Source organism: Gallinula chloropus (genome assembly GCF_964237585.1).
Source record: "Gallinula chloropus genome assembly, chromosome: 6".
In the NCBI taxonomy this organism is placed as follows: domain Eukaryota; kingdom Metazoa; phylum Chordata; class Aves; order Gruiformes; family Rallidae; genus Gallinula; species Gallinula chloropus.
This window is the reverse complement of record NC_140091.1, coordinates 26,823,954-26,836,498: the sequence shown is the minus strand read 5'-3', so window position 1 is coordinate 26,836,498 and position 12,545 is coordinate 26,823,954. Positions and strand designations below refer to the sequence as shown.

The following is a 12,545-nucleotide window of genomic DNA, read 5'->3' as shown; positions in this document are numbered from 1 at the left end:
CAGCTCTCAATTGAAGTGTTAAGCTGAAATTTAGCCATCTCCCCTGAAGGTTCCTGTGGTGAATACCCATTTCGGGCCAATTTGTGCAGTTTCTCCGGAGACGGACCAGCAGTTTCCATAGGGAAGCACATAGCAAGGAGAACTGGTTTGGCTGGGGGAGGGGGATTCCACTTTATTAAACTCAGTCTGGTGAAGACCAAGTGACAGATAAGGTACCATTAGGAAGCCTGGCCTGAGAAGAAAATGTTTTCTCTGAAAATCCATCCAAATTTGGCTACGTTCTTGATCTAGAGTCTTCCCCTGGGCAGACATTGTTACAGCCTGGGAAAATCCCAATCCCTCCAAAAATCCCAGGAGAAACCAATCACCCACCAGCGGTCACCCACAGGGACACCAGAGCAGCCAGGGACTGTGGCTGCAGCACTGGTTACCCATGGGGACACCGGAGCAGGCAGGGACCGTGGCTGCAGCACTGGTCACCCATGGGGACACCGGAGGAGCCAGGGACCGTGGCTGCAGCACTGGTCACCCATGGGACACCGGAGCAGGCAGGGGCTGCAGCCGCAGAGCCGTGCTGAGCGGCAGGAGCCCCTGAGCGGCTGTCGCAGCCTGCGCGCAGGATGGGGAGGGGGCGGCAGGGCGCTTCCAGGGCTTTCATCGGGCTCTGTATGCTGCAGCCCTCCTCCGCTGGGACCCGGGAGAGCACTCGGCTCCTTTATCTCATTCTTGGCCGCGCTTGCCGTCCTGCTGTCCTACAATAGGCATGTCCTTTCCTCCGGCTCCCTAATTAAACACAATCCATTCCACAGACCAGCTCAGACAATAGCTGTTGCAGCTTTCCCTCTTAAACAGATGTGATCCTTTCCTCTGCTCCCCCATGCCGCAGGAACACGCCGTAACACACAGCCCCTTACAGCTCTCCTGGCCACAAAACCCCTCACCAAAACCCTTCTCACTTTGCATCAGGCTGCGAGGCAGGCTCTGATGCTGCTGATCCCCCACAGCTGTTTGGGGAACAGCCTCACCTGGAACAAGCCTTCCTGCTGCACCAAGACAAAACCACCAAGGATTAAATTTAGCGCTGAAAAGCCCAGGGCACGTGGCGTTTTATCTTCCCCCCAGGCCACAGCTCTGTGCTTTGCCTCTCTCCCAAGGGGACGTGGCAGCAGAGAACACTTCAACAAATTAAATCAAGGGGTCCTTAGCCTTCAAGGAGCGGCATAGAAGCACAAGAGGAGAATTTAAAGGGTTGATTTCAGCTCAGATCGATGATAATTCAGTCGTGTTCCCTGTGAGGGGGTGCCTCCCTCCAAAGGGGGCTGACACGTCGCTTGGCCACCTGGCACCTCACTTCCTCATCCATAAACCAGATATTAAACATCGCTTGACCCCCAACCCCCCTCCCCCCTTGGTGGGGTTTCTTTACTCTTTGCTCTCCTTTTCCTGTGCTATTTCTCCCCTTGATGACAGAGCGAGAGCCGAGTTTTGCCCCAAGACACGCTCGGGTATGGCTGGAGGAGGCAGCTGCCCATATGGCCGCCTGCGCCTCCCCTGCTCAGGTCCCTGCAAGGTCCCTTCAGTGGTCTGCACAAGGGAGTAAAAGGCTGCCACGATGGCAGCAAACTGAGGAAAGCCCTGGGTTGTTTTAAAAATAAACAAAGGCAGGAAAATTCCGTGTTGCTGCAATCCAGATGGTAAAAGCCCCTCCAAATAAAAGCAATGGCACTGGTATGAGGTGCAGACTCAGGGGGACTACAAAAAGGGGGACCAGCCACTGCGCTGCCCAGGTAACCGCTGGGAGATGTCAGGGTGAGCCACAAAACCCAAAATCAGCCTCAGCTCAGCGTACCCCATCCCGTTTTCTGTTGGGTTCCTCCCCTCAACAGTCCCTTGGGTGCTCCACGAGCCCACCCTTAGGCACAGCTGGGAATTCGTGCCGAAGCACAAAGCCAAGTAGAAGTTCTCTTTGCTAGCCAGTTCCTAGAAGCAGAAGAGACTGTCACCTCACCATGACAGCAACGGGGCCAGAGAGCACAGAGCTGGGTGTGACACGGGAGGTGACGCTGAACACAGCTCCTTGCCTCAGTGACAGTGCTTTCTGGAGAGGAACGCCCAAATGAGGGGCCAGGCAATCACAGGCAGCTCCATCCCCTCACAGAAGGAACGGGGAGCTATCAGAGGACGTTTCTGTAGGAGCCCCTTCAAATCCTCCCAAACACCGACTACCAGTGGTCTTGTGTCCAGAAACCTCCCAGAGCAAGATGCAGACCTCCCCCCACTGTGACAACCAGGCTAAAGGCAATGCTTCCAGCCTGCCTGCAGATGCACTGCTGAGGAAGAACAAGCATGGAGGAAGAAGAGGAGACAGCACAACGGCACACAAGGGGACAGACATTTGTGACATGACTTGATGGGCTCCCTGTGAATTTACAGAGGGAGCAGGAGCCTGCAGAGCACTCCCAGGCTGGAAAGGAGCGACGCTAAAAGTCCAGCCTCTCATTCAGGGAGCCTGGCAGACGTTATTCCCAGTCCTTTCCCTTGAGATGCCAGCAGATATTTGCCTGTGGCTCAGACGATGGCATCAGCAGGCCGGTAACATGATTCACTGCACGAGCTGGCGGGGAAAGCCCCCAGCCAGGGAGCAAGATGAGTCACAGGGAGACGCTGTCGGCTCTCAGATGAGGAAGAAAGCCCAACTGAGGAAAGGCAGCTCCAAGAAAACACAGGGCAGGGATGTGTGATGGGGACACAGGGGACACGAGGCAATGCTGCCTCCCATTTTTTTGCCAGCAGCTCCAGTCCTGCCCCAGGCTTGGTGCCCACTTGGCTCCCAGCCCTCCCAAAGGCATTTGCTGGCGACAGGCAGCATCACCCACCAGCAGCATCGCTGCTTGCGCTGGCATGCCCAGCATCAGTCAATGGGCTCCTGCCAGACCCCTGAGCACCACCCACCCATGAGGTGGATGCTTGCCCACAGCACAAGTGCTGAGGTCCTCAGAGACCAGCATGCACCTCCTGGCTTGCTGGCTTTCCCCATGCACGCTCCCCTCTCTGAGCTACGGTTTTGTTCACCTCCCTGGCTCCAACACCCAGCTCCCTGTCCAGCTGGGAAGCCCAGGCTCCTTCTCAGGCTGGACTTGCTGCCAAGCTCTCCACACTGCAGTCTGGACGTGCTGCCACCCCAAGCCCAGTGGAGCTCAGCTGGGACACAGCAGGAAGCCAAAAGGCAATGATCTTATCACGACTGATTGACCAGCCCAGCTCCCTGGGGAAGAGGAGTGTGTCCATTCATCCCTCTGGGACCCGTTGGGCTGTGTGTCCGGCCCAGCCCAGCCATGGCTGCCACAGCACGACCCAGCGAGCATGGCAGACAGCTGGCATGGGCAGCCCTCGCTCACAGCTGCCTGGCAGTGCCTTCCCAAAGCCCTTCTGGTGGGCAGTGCCCACAGCCCCTTTCTGACCCGGCTTCCCCCGGGCTCAGACTCACGTTACAGCACCAAAGGCTCTCACTTCACCTCTTCCCAGGTCAGAAGCTCACCCTCTGCCACGTGGGGTCACCTACCTCCTTACACCTGTAATTTACTACACGTGCATTACAACAGAGTGTCTGTACAGCTCACACTACTGAACGCTGCCAGTAACCTTCAAAGCTTTGCTGGAAAGTGTTTGGCATCCTGGCCATGGGATTAAACAGACAGCGAAGGCAGGACCACCACGCTTTGACTGTTCCTCCTCTGCCCTGGTCAAAAGGCTGCTCTGGTGAACCTGGGCACTAATTTAAGCAGTTTATTGATTAAATACTAACTGCAGGATGAGATCCTGACCCGAGAAATACAATAAACTTGCCTGAAAACCTTCTATTGCGACTGCCAGAGTGCTGAAAGAGCGTCTGAAATGATTACAAATATCTCTGTGGTTCCTCCCAGATCTAATACAACCTAACCTCATCCATCCCTGATAATCATGTCAAGGCATTAGCTCACCAATCATTCACCTCGTGCCAGGCACCATGACTTTGCAAAGCGGGGGCTGAGCTCTTCAGGCTGCCCCCAGGCAGGGCTCACACAGGCAGAGCCAGCTCGCTTTCAAATCCCCTCCCGTTCTCCAGCATGGACAGCTGGGGCTGTGCTGCAGCTTGCATCAAAAAAATATCCAAAATTAAACTAAATTTAAAAAAAAAAAAGGAAAAAAAGACAACATCACTATGCAATATGAACTAGGGAGCTGCTTTGGCAGGAGGGTTGGACCCAATGATCTCTTGAGGTCCCTTCCAACCCCTATGATTCCGTGATTATAAATCACAGACCCACACAGAATCACAGAGTGTTTAGGGGTTGGAAGGGATCTTGGAAGATCATCTAGTCCAACCCCCACCCCACTGACCAGAGCAGGGTCCCCTAGATTAGGAGCTAACATTTTAAAAGCTTTGACGTGGGTGTGACAGGGGTGTCTCAGAAATACTGTAATGTGCACAGTTCCAGTATTTCTGAGACAGTATTTCTGTACAGGGAGCACAGAATTTCACCAGCCGCTCCCCACAAGTAACTGTCCAAACGCCTCGGTTCCCACACGGGCCCAACTGTGCGTGTGGCTTGCAGAGGATGCAAGAAAAATCTGGCTTTCAGCAAGCTCCTTGAAATTCAGCGAGTTTGCCAGCTCACTAAAATAGAGCTCAGCCATGCCGAGCAGCAGAAGTCCCACAAAATCAGATGTACCTGACGGAGTAGGAGGTGTAGAGGATTTTAAAGTGCTTGAAATGCCTCCTTGTTTTGAGCTTGTAAAACTCAGCTGGATGCTTCCCAGAAAACAGGCTTGCAGAAGACCTCCACGGAAGCAGCTTTTAACAAGTGCCTATATAGGGTTTTATCCTTCCTGGCAGCAAAGAAAACCTGGATGAAATCTGCACTCAGCAACCCAAGAAGCAAAAAAACCAAAAGGACGATTCCAAATTCTCTAGAACAACCGCACCAACCCCCAGCCAAGTAGCACTGGCCACACTGGGGACATGCCAGGAGCACAGAGAAAGCGTTTGCATATATTTACAGTATAAAAACATAAAAAATATACAGTTACCACTGTCATTTAGGGCCCCACGTGCCCAGCCAGTCTGAAAAAACAAAAGAAAAAGAAGAAAGGACACCCTGCAGCCAGCTCGGGGTCTTTGAACAGCCTTCAACAACTTGCAGTCCTTAGGCTTGGGAAGATGCATACAGCCCGTCCCAGACCTCTCCCATGGGCTCCCATCAGAATTTCTCAAGCTTTGCCATGGCTGGTGCAGAGCAGAAGAGCACTGTAGCTTCTGGGCTGACGCTTCCAGGAAAGGAAAGTTCCCTGGACTCACACCAACTTGCTCCTGAGGAGCCAAGGATCATTTTGTAGGCTAACCTACCCTAGCAGTTTAAGGGCATGGAGCAACATGGGCTGGGTCATGCTGGTTCGGGATGGGGAGGAGAAGGGGTTCAGTTGTATGAACAGAAGCCCAGCTGTTTCCCAGGAACACAAGCCCTTGCCTGTTGTATTTATTAGCTCTGACACGGCCACCCATGCCCAGCAGGATAGCCAGGGGATGGGGGCTCCAGTGGGAAGCTGCAGCCAATGCTCACAGCACTGCCGTTCAAGTGCATCCTTGACAGGGATGCAATGTCCCCATCCACCAAGTCCTTCCAGGACCAGGGATTCTCCACTGAGACGCAGAGCAAGCCCAGGCTGCATCCCCAGCAAGTCCAGCTGGAGCAGGCAGGAAGAGCAGGAAGGCAGCGGCAGCCAGCTCAGCACCTCCCTTTCCCTCCTCGCCCCTGAGCTGCAATAATCCCAGGAATTCTCCAACATCCTCCTGCATCTAGGCAGAAACCCTCCCTGCAGTCCCGCACTGGGAGTGCAGCCATGCCACCACCAGCACTTCAGGACGAGGAAGATGGGGATGGCACCCCTGCCCTGCAACGCTGACTCCCTGTATAAAGTCCCTTCTCAATCCAGACCCACAAAAGGGATCAACTTGGGGCTCAGTGAGCACACCTCAGCCCGGCAGAGCTGCTCTGCCCATGGCCTGTTGCTTCGCTCTGGGAGAGAAGCACCAGGGCAGCAGAGCCCGGCCAGAGCAGGAATCCCAGCAATGCCGGCTATGCAGCGTCCTCCTCGTTGCCCCCAAAGGGTCAGGTCTCCATCTAAACAGGAAGCCGGGATCCGCCCGGCTCAGGCTCACAGTGCTCACCCTCCAGTCCCAGCTGCTGGGGAGGGAAGGGGAGGGCAGGGTGGCAGCACTGCCGGAGGAGCTGTGGCTGCTTGTGGCCCCCACCCCTCCTAGCACGGGCAGCTGTGGGGGCTCCCAGGGCACCCTTCCCTTCGGGACCCCAGCTATCAGCTTCCTCGCAGGATCGGGGCTTTTTATCATTCAGCAAACAGAGGCAAAGTCCAGCGAGCAGCTTGGGCAAAGGCAGCGCTGATAGAGGGGGGGTTCCCGCAGCAAGGGTCCCCCCTCCTTCGCCGGCAGTGGCTAACTCAGAACAAAGGGGGACATGGCAGTGTCCCCCTAAACCAGGAGCTGCATTAAAACCCACACAAGCCTCTGGGTCACACACCGCTGCAGCTTCCACCTGAAGATCTCCCACGGCTCGCTTTCTGTGCCTGGACAAGCTGTATCCTCCGCCGGTTTCCCCATGCCGGTATTTCAGGATTACTTTCCCCTGCTTCTTTAAGAAGGACACGCATTCCTTATCCTCCAGGCAAACCGAAACCAGCCCCTGGTGCCCAGCCCAGCCAGCAAATGCCCTTGCAACGCCCAGCTGCTGGGTGCAAGGCCACGCGAAACACGGGAAACCAGCGAAGGGTTATACACGTAAAGGCCCATCGAGCAAAACATCCCGGCACCCCTTCCCAAGCAGCACCCCGTGACAAACCAGCAGACGTTTCGAGTCCCTGGCAGATCCCATCTGCAAATTCACAGCCCTTCAGTGACTTGCACCTTTCCCATCTCACACTGGATCAGGGAAACTTGAGCACGTTTCCAGCGCGCCACTCGTCGCGAGGAATCATTACTTCACACTAATCTGTGTTCCTTCTGCCAGTCAGAGCTCTATCTGTGAATTGCCTAGACTATGCTTAAGCTCAGTTGCATCGGTCAATGAAAAAAAATAACACCACAGTGGGGTTTATTTAAGCCCTCAAAATTGCACCAGTCCTCCCACGGAGACGCGGAGCTTCGTGATTTTGGGGCTGAAGCTGCATTCTTTCGAAAGCCTTATCTCGAAAGGCAGAAGAGGAAACAGCCGTTAATGAGAGCTCTGGCTGGCACTGCGGTGGTTCTGACCCAAACCTCATCTCTAGCTGGGTGAGCAAGGCTCACATGCCAGCCCGTGGTCCAGCCAGCACCCAGCGGGCTGTGTCCTGCATCCGACAGCAGCTGAGTTCCCGGGGGTGCAGTTTGCTTCCCTCCCAGCCCGCCCTTGAACACCTCCCAGATGCGCAGGCGAGAGGCCAGGGAGCAGAGGAAAAGCTCCTCTCCTGGCTACAGGCCAAGCATTATATGGCGAGAGCACCCTGTATCCTCACCGCGGGTATTTTGGGAAGCCAGATGACTTCACGACCAGCTGACATCCCCTGACCTCCTCACTGTTAAACAAGCTCACTGCTGGCAGGCCCCAGAGCTTGTCACTCGACACGTTAACTTAGACATCACCATTTCCCAGGCACTGACCTGCTGGCATACCCAGGCAGAGCTGGGATTTTCATGTAGCTGAAGCGCACCCACCTCCCACCCCATTCCCACATCCACAGCACATGTTCCTGCACAGGATGCAGCACTGTGAGCATGGAGATGGCCCTGCTAGTGCCCACAGCTAACCCCAGCCATGACACATGGATGCCCGGGTACCACGGGACACCGTTGGTGCTGGGGATCCTCCCAACGTGACGGTGTGGCACATGAAGCTTGCAGGGACCATGTCCAAGTTACGTGGAGATCTCAGTGGTGAGGGGAACAGTGAAAAATAGAGTTACAAGAGAAGGCTGTAAGCAGAGATGGAGGAGCCCCTGACGCAGAAAAGGAAGGAGTGGCCTCACCACACTCACCCTGATCCGCCGCATGGCCGTCACGATCTCCACCCTGCTGTTTGGCCGTGGCACATCCAGGCTCCCGATGTACTAGAGGGGAAGAAAGAACCCATTAGTCGAGTTTCACTGGAAACCTCACGGTGCCACCATGGCCTCCTCGATGGCATCCCCTGAGCAAAGCCGGGGTCACTCCTGGGAGACAGGCAGCATTTTCCCCACTGCACCTGAAGCCTTGCAGACATCCCACCACAAAGCTGTTCCCTCACTGCAACATTTCAAGGATTCAGCTGTCCTTATTCCAACAACAAAATCACTCCAATAATTAGGCCAGCGGGACTCATTCATCTATGCTGTGATCAACGTACAAAGGTACAAGCCAATATCCCTCAGCTGCACTGAGTCATCTATTATAGACCTGGGCACTGGAGTATCCCTAAAATAGCCGGGGTGACCTGTCCTGTGACAGGCCCTTCACTATTTAATTACAGCCCTGCCAAACCCGGGGCTGTTTCTGCAGCGATGCTGAGCCTCCAGGCCAAGCCTCCAGAATAAAGGAGCCGCTTTGCTATTCAAAGGGGACCAAAGGCAGCACCGCGGTGACCCAGCACGCAGAGACGCCAGACAAAACCCTTTTTAGCAATAAAATGGGAGAGGGCAGATTCAGAGGAAGGATCAGGAAAAGACAAGCGATGAAGGCTCAATGTGGAGCACTAAAAACGTGTAGCTAGAAGAAAAAGCGTTTTGAGCCTATTTACTAGCCCCCCGTGCTCCCACGCTTCATTTCGACACGAGCGCTGACGTAACCCCTCAGCAGCGTGGCGCGGGCACCAGACCTGCCAGGGCTGCAGGTCCCTGTGAATACAGCCACGACCTTTGCTGTCACCACCAAACTCCAGGTCCCCTGTTTCAAACACCAGCACTGAGATGGGCGCTTAAGCACCTGAACATGTGCCAGGGGCCACCGCACAGGTGGAAGCCACGGAGGGGTCACCCATCATCACTGTGCAGCTCCCAGCTCCTTGGGGAAGCTGCCACCTCTATCGAGGGCAAAGCATGGGTTTGGTGGGCGCCTGCTGTCCCGGACACCCCTCCTTGCTCACCAACCTCCTGCACCCCAAACTCAGCCCACCCGGTGAGGCCATCCCCAACAGCACGGCCCCCGCCCCAGGCACGGATGGAGGCAGGTGTCCAGCGGCCGGCACCGGGCAGTCGCGGCTGCGAGCAGATGCGCAGAGAGAGGGTATAAAAATAAGCACCGAACAGCTGGCAGGTCGGTCACGTGCCACACAGGCTGCCACGGCGCGGGGCAGCTTTACGTAACCGGGGATTAAAGCCTGCAGTGCTCGCCGCCAGCAACGGTGGCATGAACTGCCCGGACCCCAGCACTGAATGCCCAACGGCAAACGCGCGAGTCTCGCAGCATTTTCAGTCGTATCCCCCAAATAACACCTTCCCACCCGTCCCAAGGGTCAGGTCGCATTGAGAGAGGCATCGTCGACATCAGTTGATTTCCTTTTCTTACATAAAGTCTGGAAACCACCAGTAAGAAGTTGGAGAGGAGGGCTGAGGCTGTCAGAGCTCTCAGCACCCAGTCCCCACGCCTGGAAAAGCCTTTCCCTGTCCTCCTCAGCCAAGAAAACACCTCGGCTCCACGGTACCTCTCCCTTCAAGCCTCCTCACTGCTTTCCTTGCAGGTGACACAGCACACAGCCATGTGCCAGGGCAGGGAAGCGGCAGCAGCTCTCAGACATGCAGGAGACGGCCCTGTCCCACCACCAGCACTCTCAGCCCCACTAATCCCAGCAATGCCATCCACTGGGCTAATGAGCACAACCTCGGCCAGCAGCAACGCCCAGCGGTGCCCATAATCGCATGCTGGAGTTCGGCAGGGCCAGGCCACGAGCAAGTGATGGAGCAGAAACCAGACCTCCTTGGATGGCCTCCTGAGAAACAGCAGCAACAGTAGGAAGTGTCCCGATACCATCCTATCTACAGTGCTTTGTTCAGCTACTCCCCTCTGGCCCACACTTGCAAGCACCCAAACCAAGTGGTTTGGGTCACAAACCAGGCAGGTTTCTCCTCTGCTCCCAAACCCAGGCTCCAGGGCATCCTACTGGCATCCCACTGGAGCATGCCCTCCACCCACCCCAGCCTGCCGCACCTCCATCCCTGCCACGTGCTCACTTCACACCATTCCTGTGCTCAAGGCTCCGAAAACACCCACCGCTCCCCACTCCCTACTCTGGAGGTAGGTATTTTTTGCACATTTCATAAAGCCCAACAGATGGACAAAGTCTCCCCAGATTATTTTTGCCTTCAGGGCAGAAAGCACACGTGGGAGCTGCACCACAGAGGAGTAACCCTTCACAACACGATGGGTACCCATCAAAAACGCAGACTTGCAGGCTGGCCTTCCAGCTAAACGACTATTTCCCAGGAAAAGAGTGGGGATGGCTGGAGGAACTGCCCGTACTTACTAGTGATCTGCAAGCAATATGTGCTCCTGCTCGATTCTCCTCCAGACCTCCCACTCATATCACCGGCTTTCGTTTCGGAAGGAGGTGTGGGAAAAAGCAGGCAAGGCAGAGGCGAGGGTCAGCAAAGCAGCAGGAGTCTCTGGGCTGCAGGACTCTCCCCCTCACCCCACCGAACACCGAGCCCCCAGCTGTCCCCTTCTCTCCCAGGGCAGGAGTCTCAGGGACCCCCTGAGCATGGGGACTCCCTGACCCCAAGTGTGGGTATCTTCCATCCTTTAAAATCTGTGTGCCCCAAGCAAGGTGCCAGGCGCAGTGGTGGCCATGATCCCTTGTAGGGGCCAACATCCCGGCTCCCAGGGCTTGGACCAGCATCCATGGCAGCAGGTCAGCCCCGCATGAACAAGAGGAACGGGGCTGGAGATCAGCCCAGGGAGGAGAAAGGCAGGCGCCCCAGACAAAAGGGAGGAAAATAAAGCTGTGTGAAAGAGAGCTGACAAAGAAAACAAACCCATGAAAGAACGCACCCTCCCCAAGCCCTGGGGACCCAGGAGGAGGAAACCCACACACATGGAGGATACAGATCTCACACATAACCACCTCCAGATTCACAGCCCCACCGCCCTGCCAGCAGATGGGATGCAGAAGTGGAGCCCCCCACTCCCTGAACCAAAGAGCCTGGCAGGTCACTGGTCCCCATGCTCTGAAGGCGGAGGGCACGGGTGACACAGTGAGGAGGGCAGCCCCCTCCTCGTTGGCCCAATTAGGAGGAGAAAGGCCACCCGCTCGGCTGGCCAGTGAATGGGCACCTGAGGGGGTCCCTGCAGTAACAAGGCGCTCTGGCAGCCCCACAAAGGCAGCCAGAGCTGCTCACGGCTGCATCACCCAGCAGCACGGGCAGGCACAAAGCACCTATTTATCGGGGTGCTTTTGGTTCCCCATGTGCCCTGCTGTTCCTCATCCCTGTGTCCCTTATCCCCAGGTTTCTATTGCTCCTTTCTGGAAAGGACAGCCCCCCTCCCTTCCACAGCATGGGCTCGGTGGCCATCACCCATCTGGCTTCCCAGCACCCAAAGGGACCTCACTTGCTGCCCCACTCCCCTGCCCTGTCCATCCTGGGCATGGTGGGAAGGGGCTCCCAGACACGGCCCCCACACCATGGCTTACAAAAGACCTGTCCAGCTCAGGGAAATACCAATCCCCCCCAGGCCAGAGGGAAAGAACTGCAGGACAACAAAGGAGTGTTCTGCCAACGCCACGCCTGCACGAGTCACTTTGTTTCTCATTTTTCCATCAGGTTGTTTAACATTGTTCTTTTTCTGCTCAGTCAGAAAGGCATGTTCTTGCCATGGTGCTTTTGCCACGTGTTTTTGGAAAACCCAAGGCCAATCGCATCCCTGACGGGGGGTACACCTCCCAGGGGGTGTCAATGACATCCCTTGTGGGTGGCGGGCACCAAAAGCCTTCCCGGAGCGGAGGTGCTGCCTTCTTGAGGGAGGCCCGCTGCTGCTCTGCCAGTGTGATACTGCGTGCAAAGGTCAGGGCTGAATCATACCCAGCGCACAGGGGAGCCCAGACTGGCTGGCTGCCGGTTTTCCAGCTCTGAAAGCCACCCTGAGTCAGAGAGCTTTGCCACAGACAGTGCGGGCAGGGGAGATGTGCTGGCACCAGCCCTGGGCTGATCCACAGCACCATGGGCATCCTCAGAGCCTTGTCTGAGTGCAGGGGACCCTGCCCTCGGGCTGTGGAGGGGTTCCCTGAGGTACTGGCAGCTGCGCAGGAGGAATATGATACGACATGGAAGGGTCCTTGGTTTTCTGTGGAGCCCAGGCCATCCTGGGCACTGGGACGTCAGCCCTGTCACACACACTGTGCCACGCAGCAAGGGCCAAAGTGCGGGGGCACCCTGAGATTGCAAATCTCTTTATTTCACCGGCACCCAGGGAAACACCCAGTCTTTCTGCAGCCTGCCTGACTCTGGCTTCTCCAGGGGCCACTGCTGCAGTCAGGGAAAGCAGGAGA

At 56.2% G+C, this 12,545-nt stretch overlaps 1 protein-coding gene across 4 annotated transcripts in view; it reads right to left on the bottom strand.

The window, feature by feature from the left end:
• The window catches only part of NOS1AP (nitric oxide synthase 1 adaptor protein), a 43,042-nt gene that overhangs the window by 25,038 nt on the left and 5,459 nt on the right, over positions 1–12,545 (bottom strand). For all 4 annotated transcript variants that reach the window (XM_084266202.1, XM_084266200.1, XM_084266201.1 and 1 more), the window contains exon 2: positions 8,068–8,139. In XM_084266202.1, the coding sequence (XP_084122328.1) occupies positions 8,068–8,139 (72 nt within the window). The remainder of the gene's footprint in view (positions 1–8,067; positions 8,140–12,545) is intronic.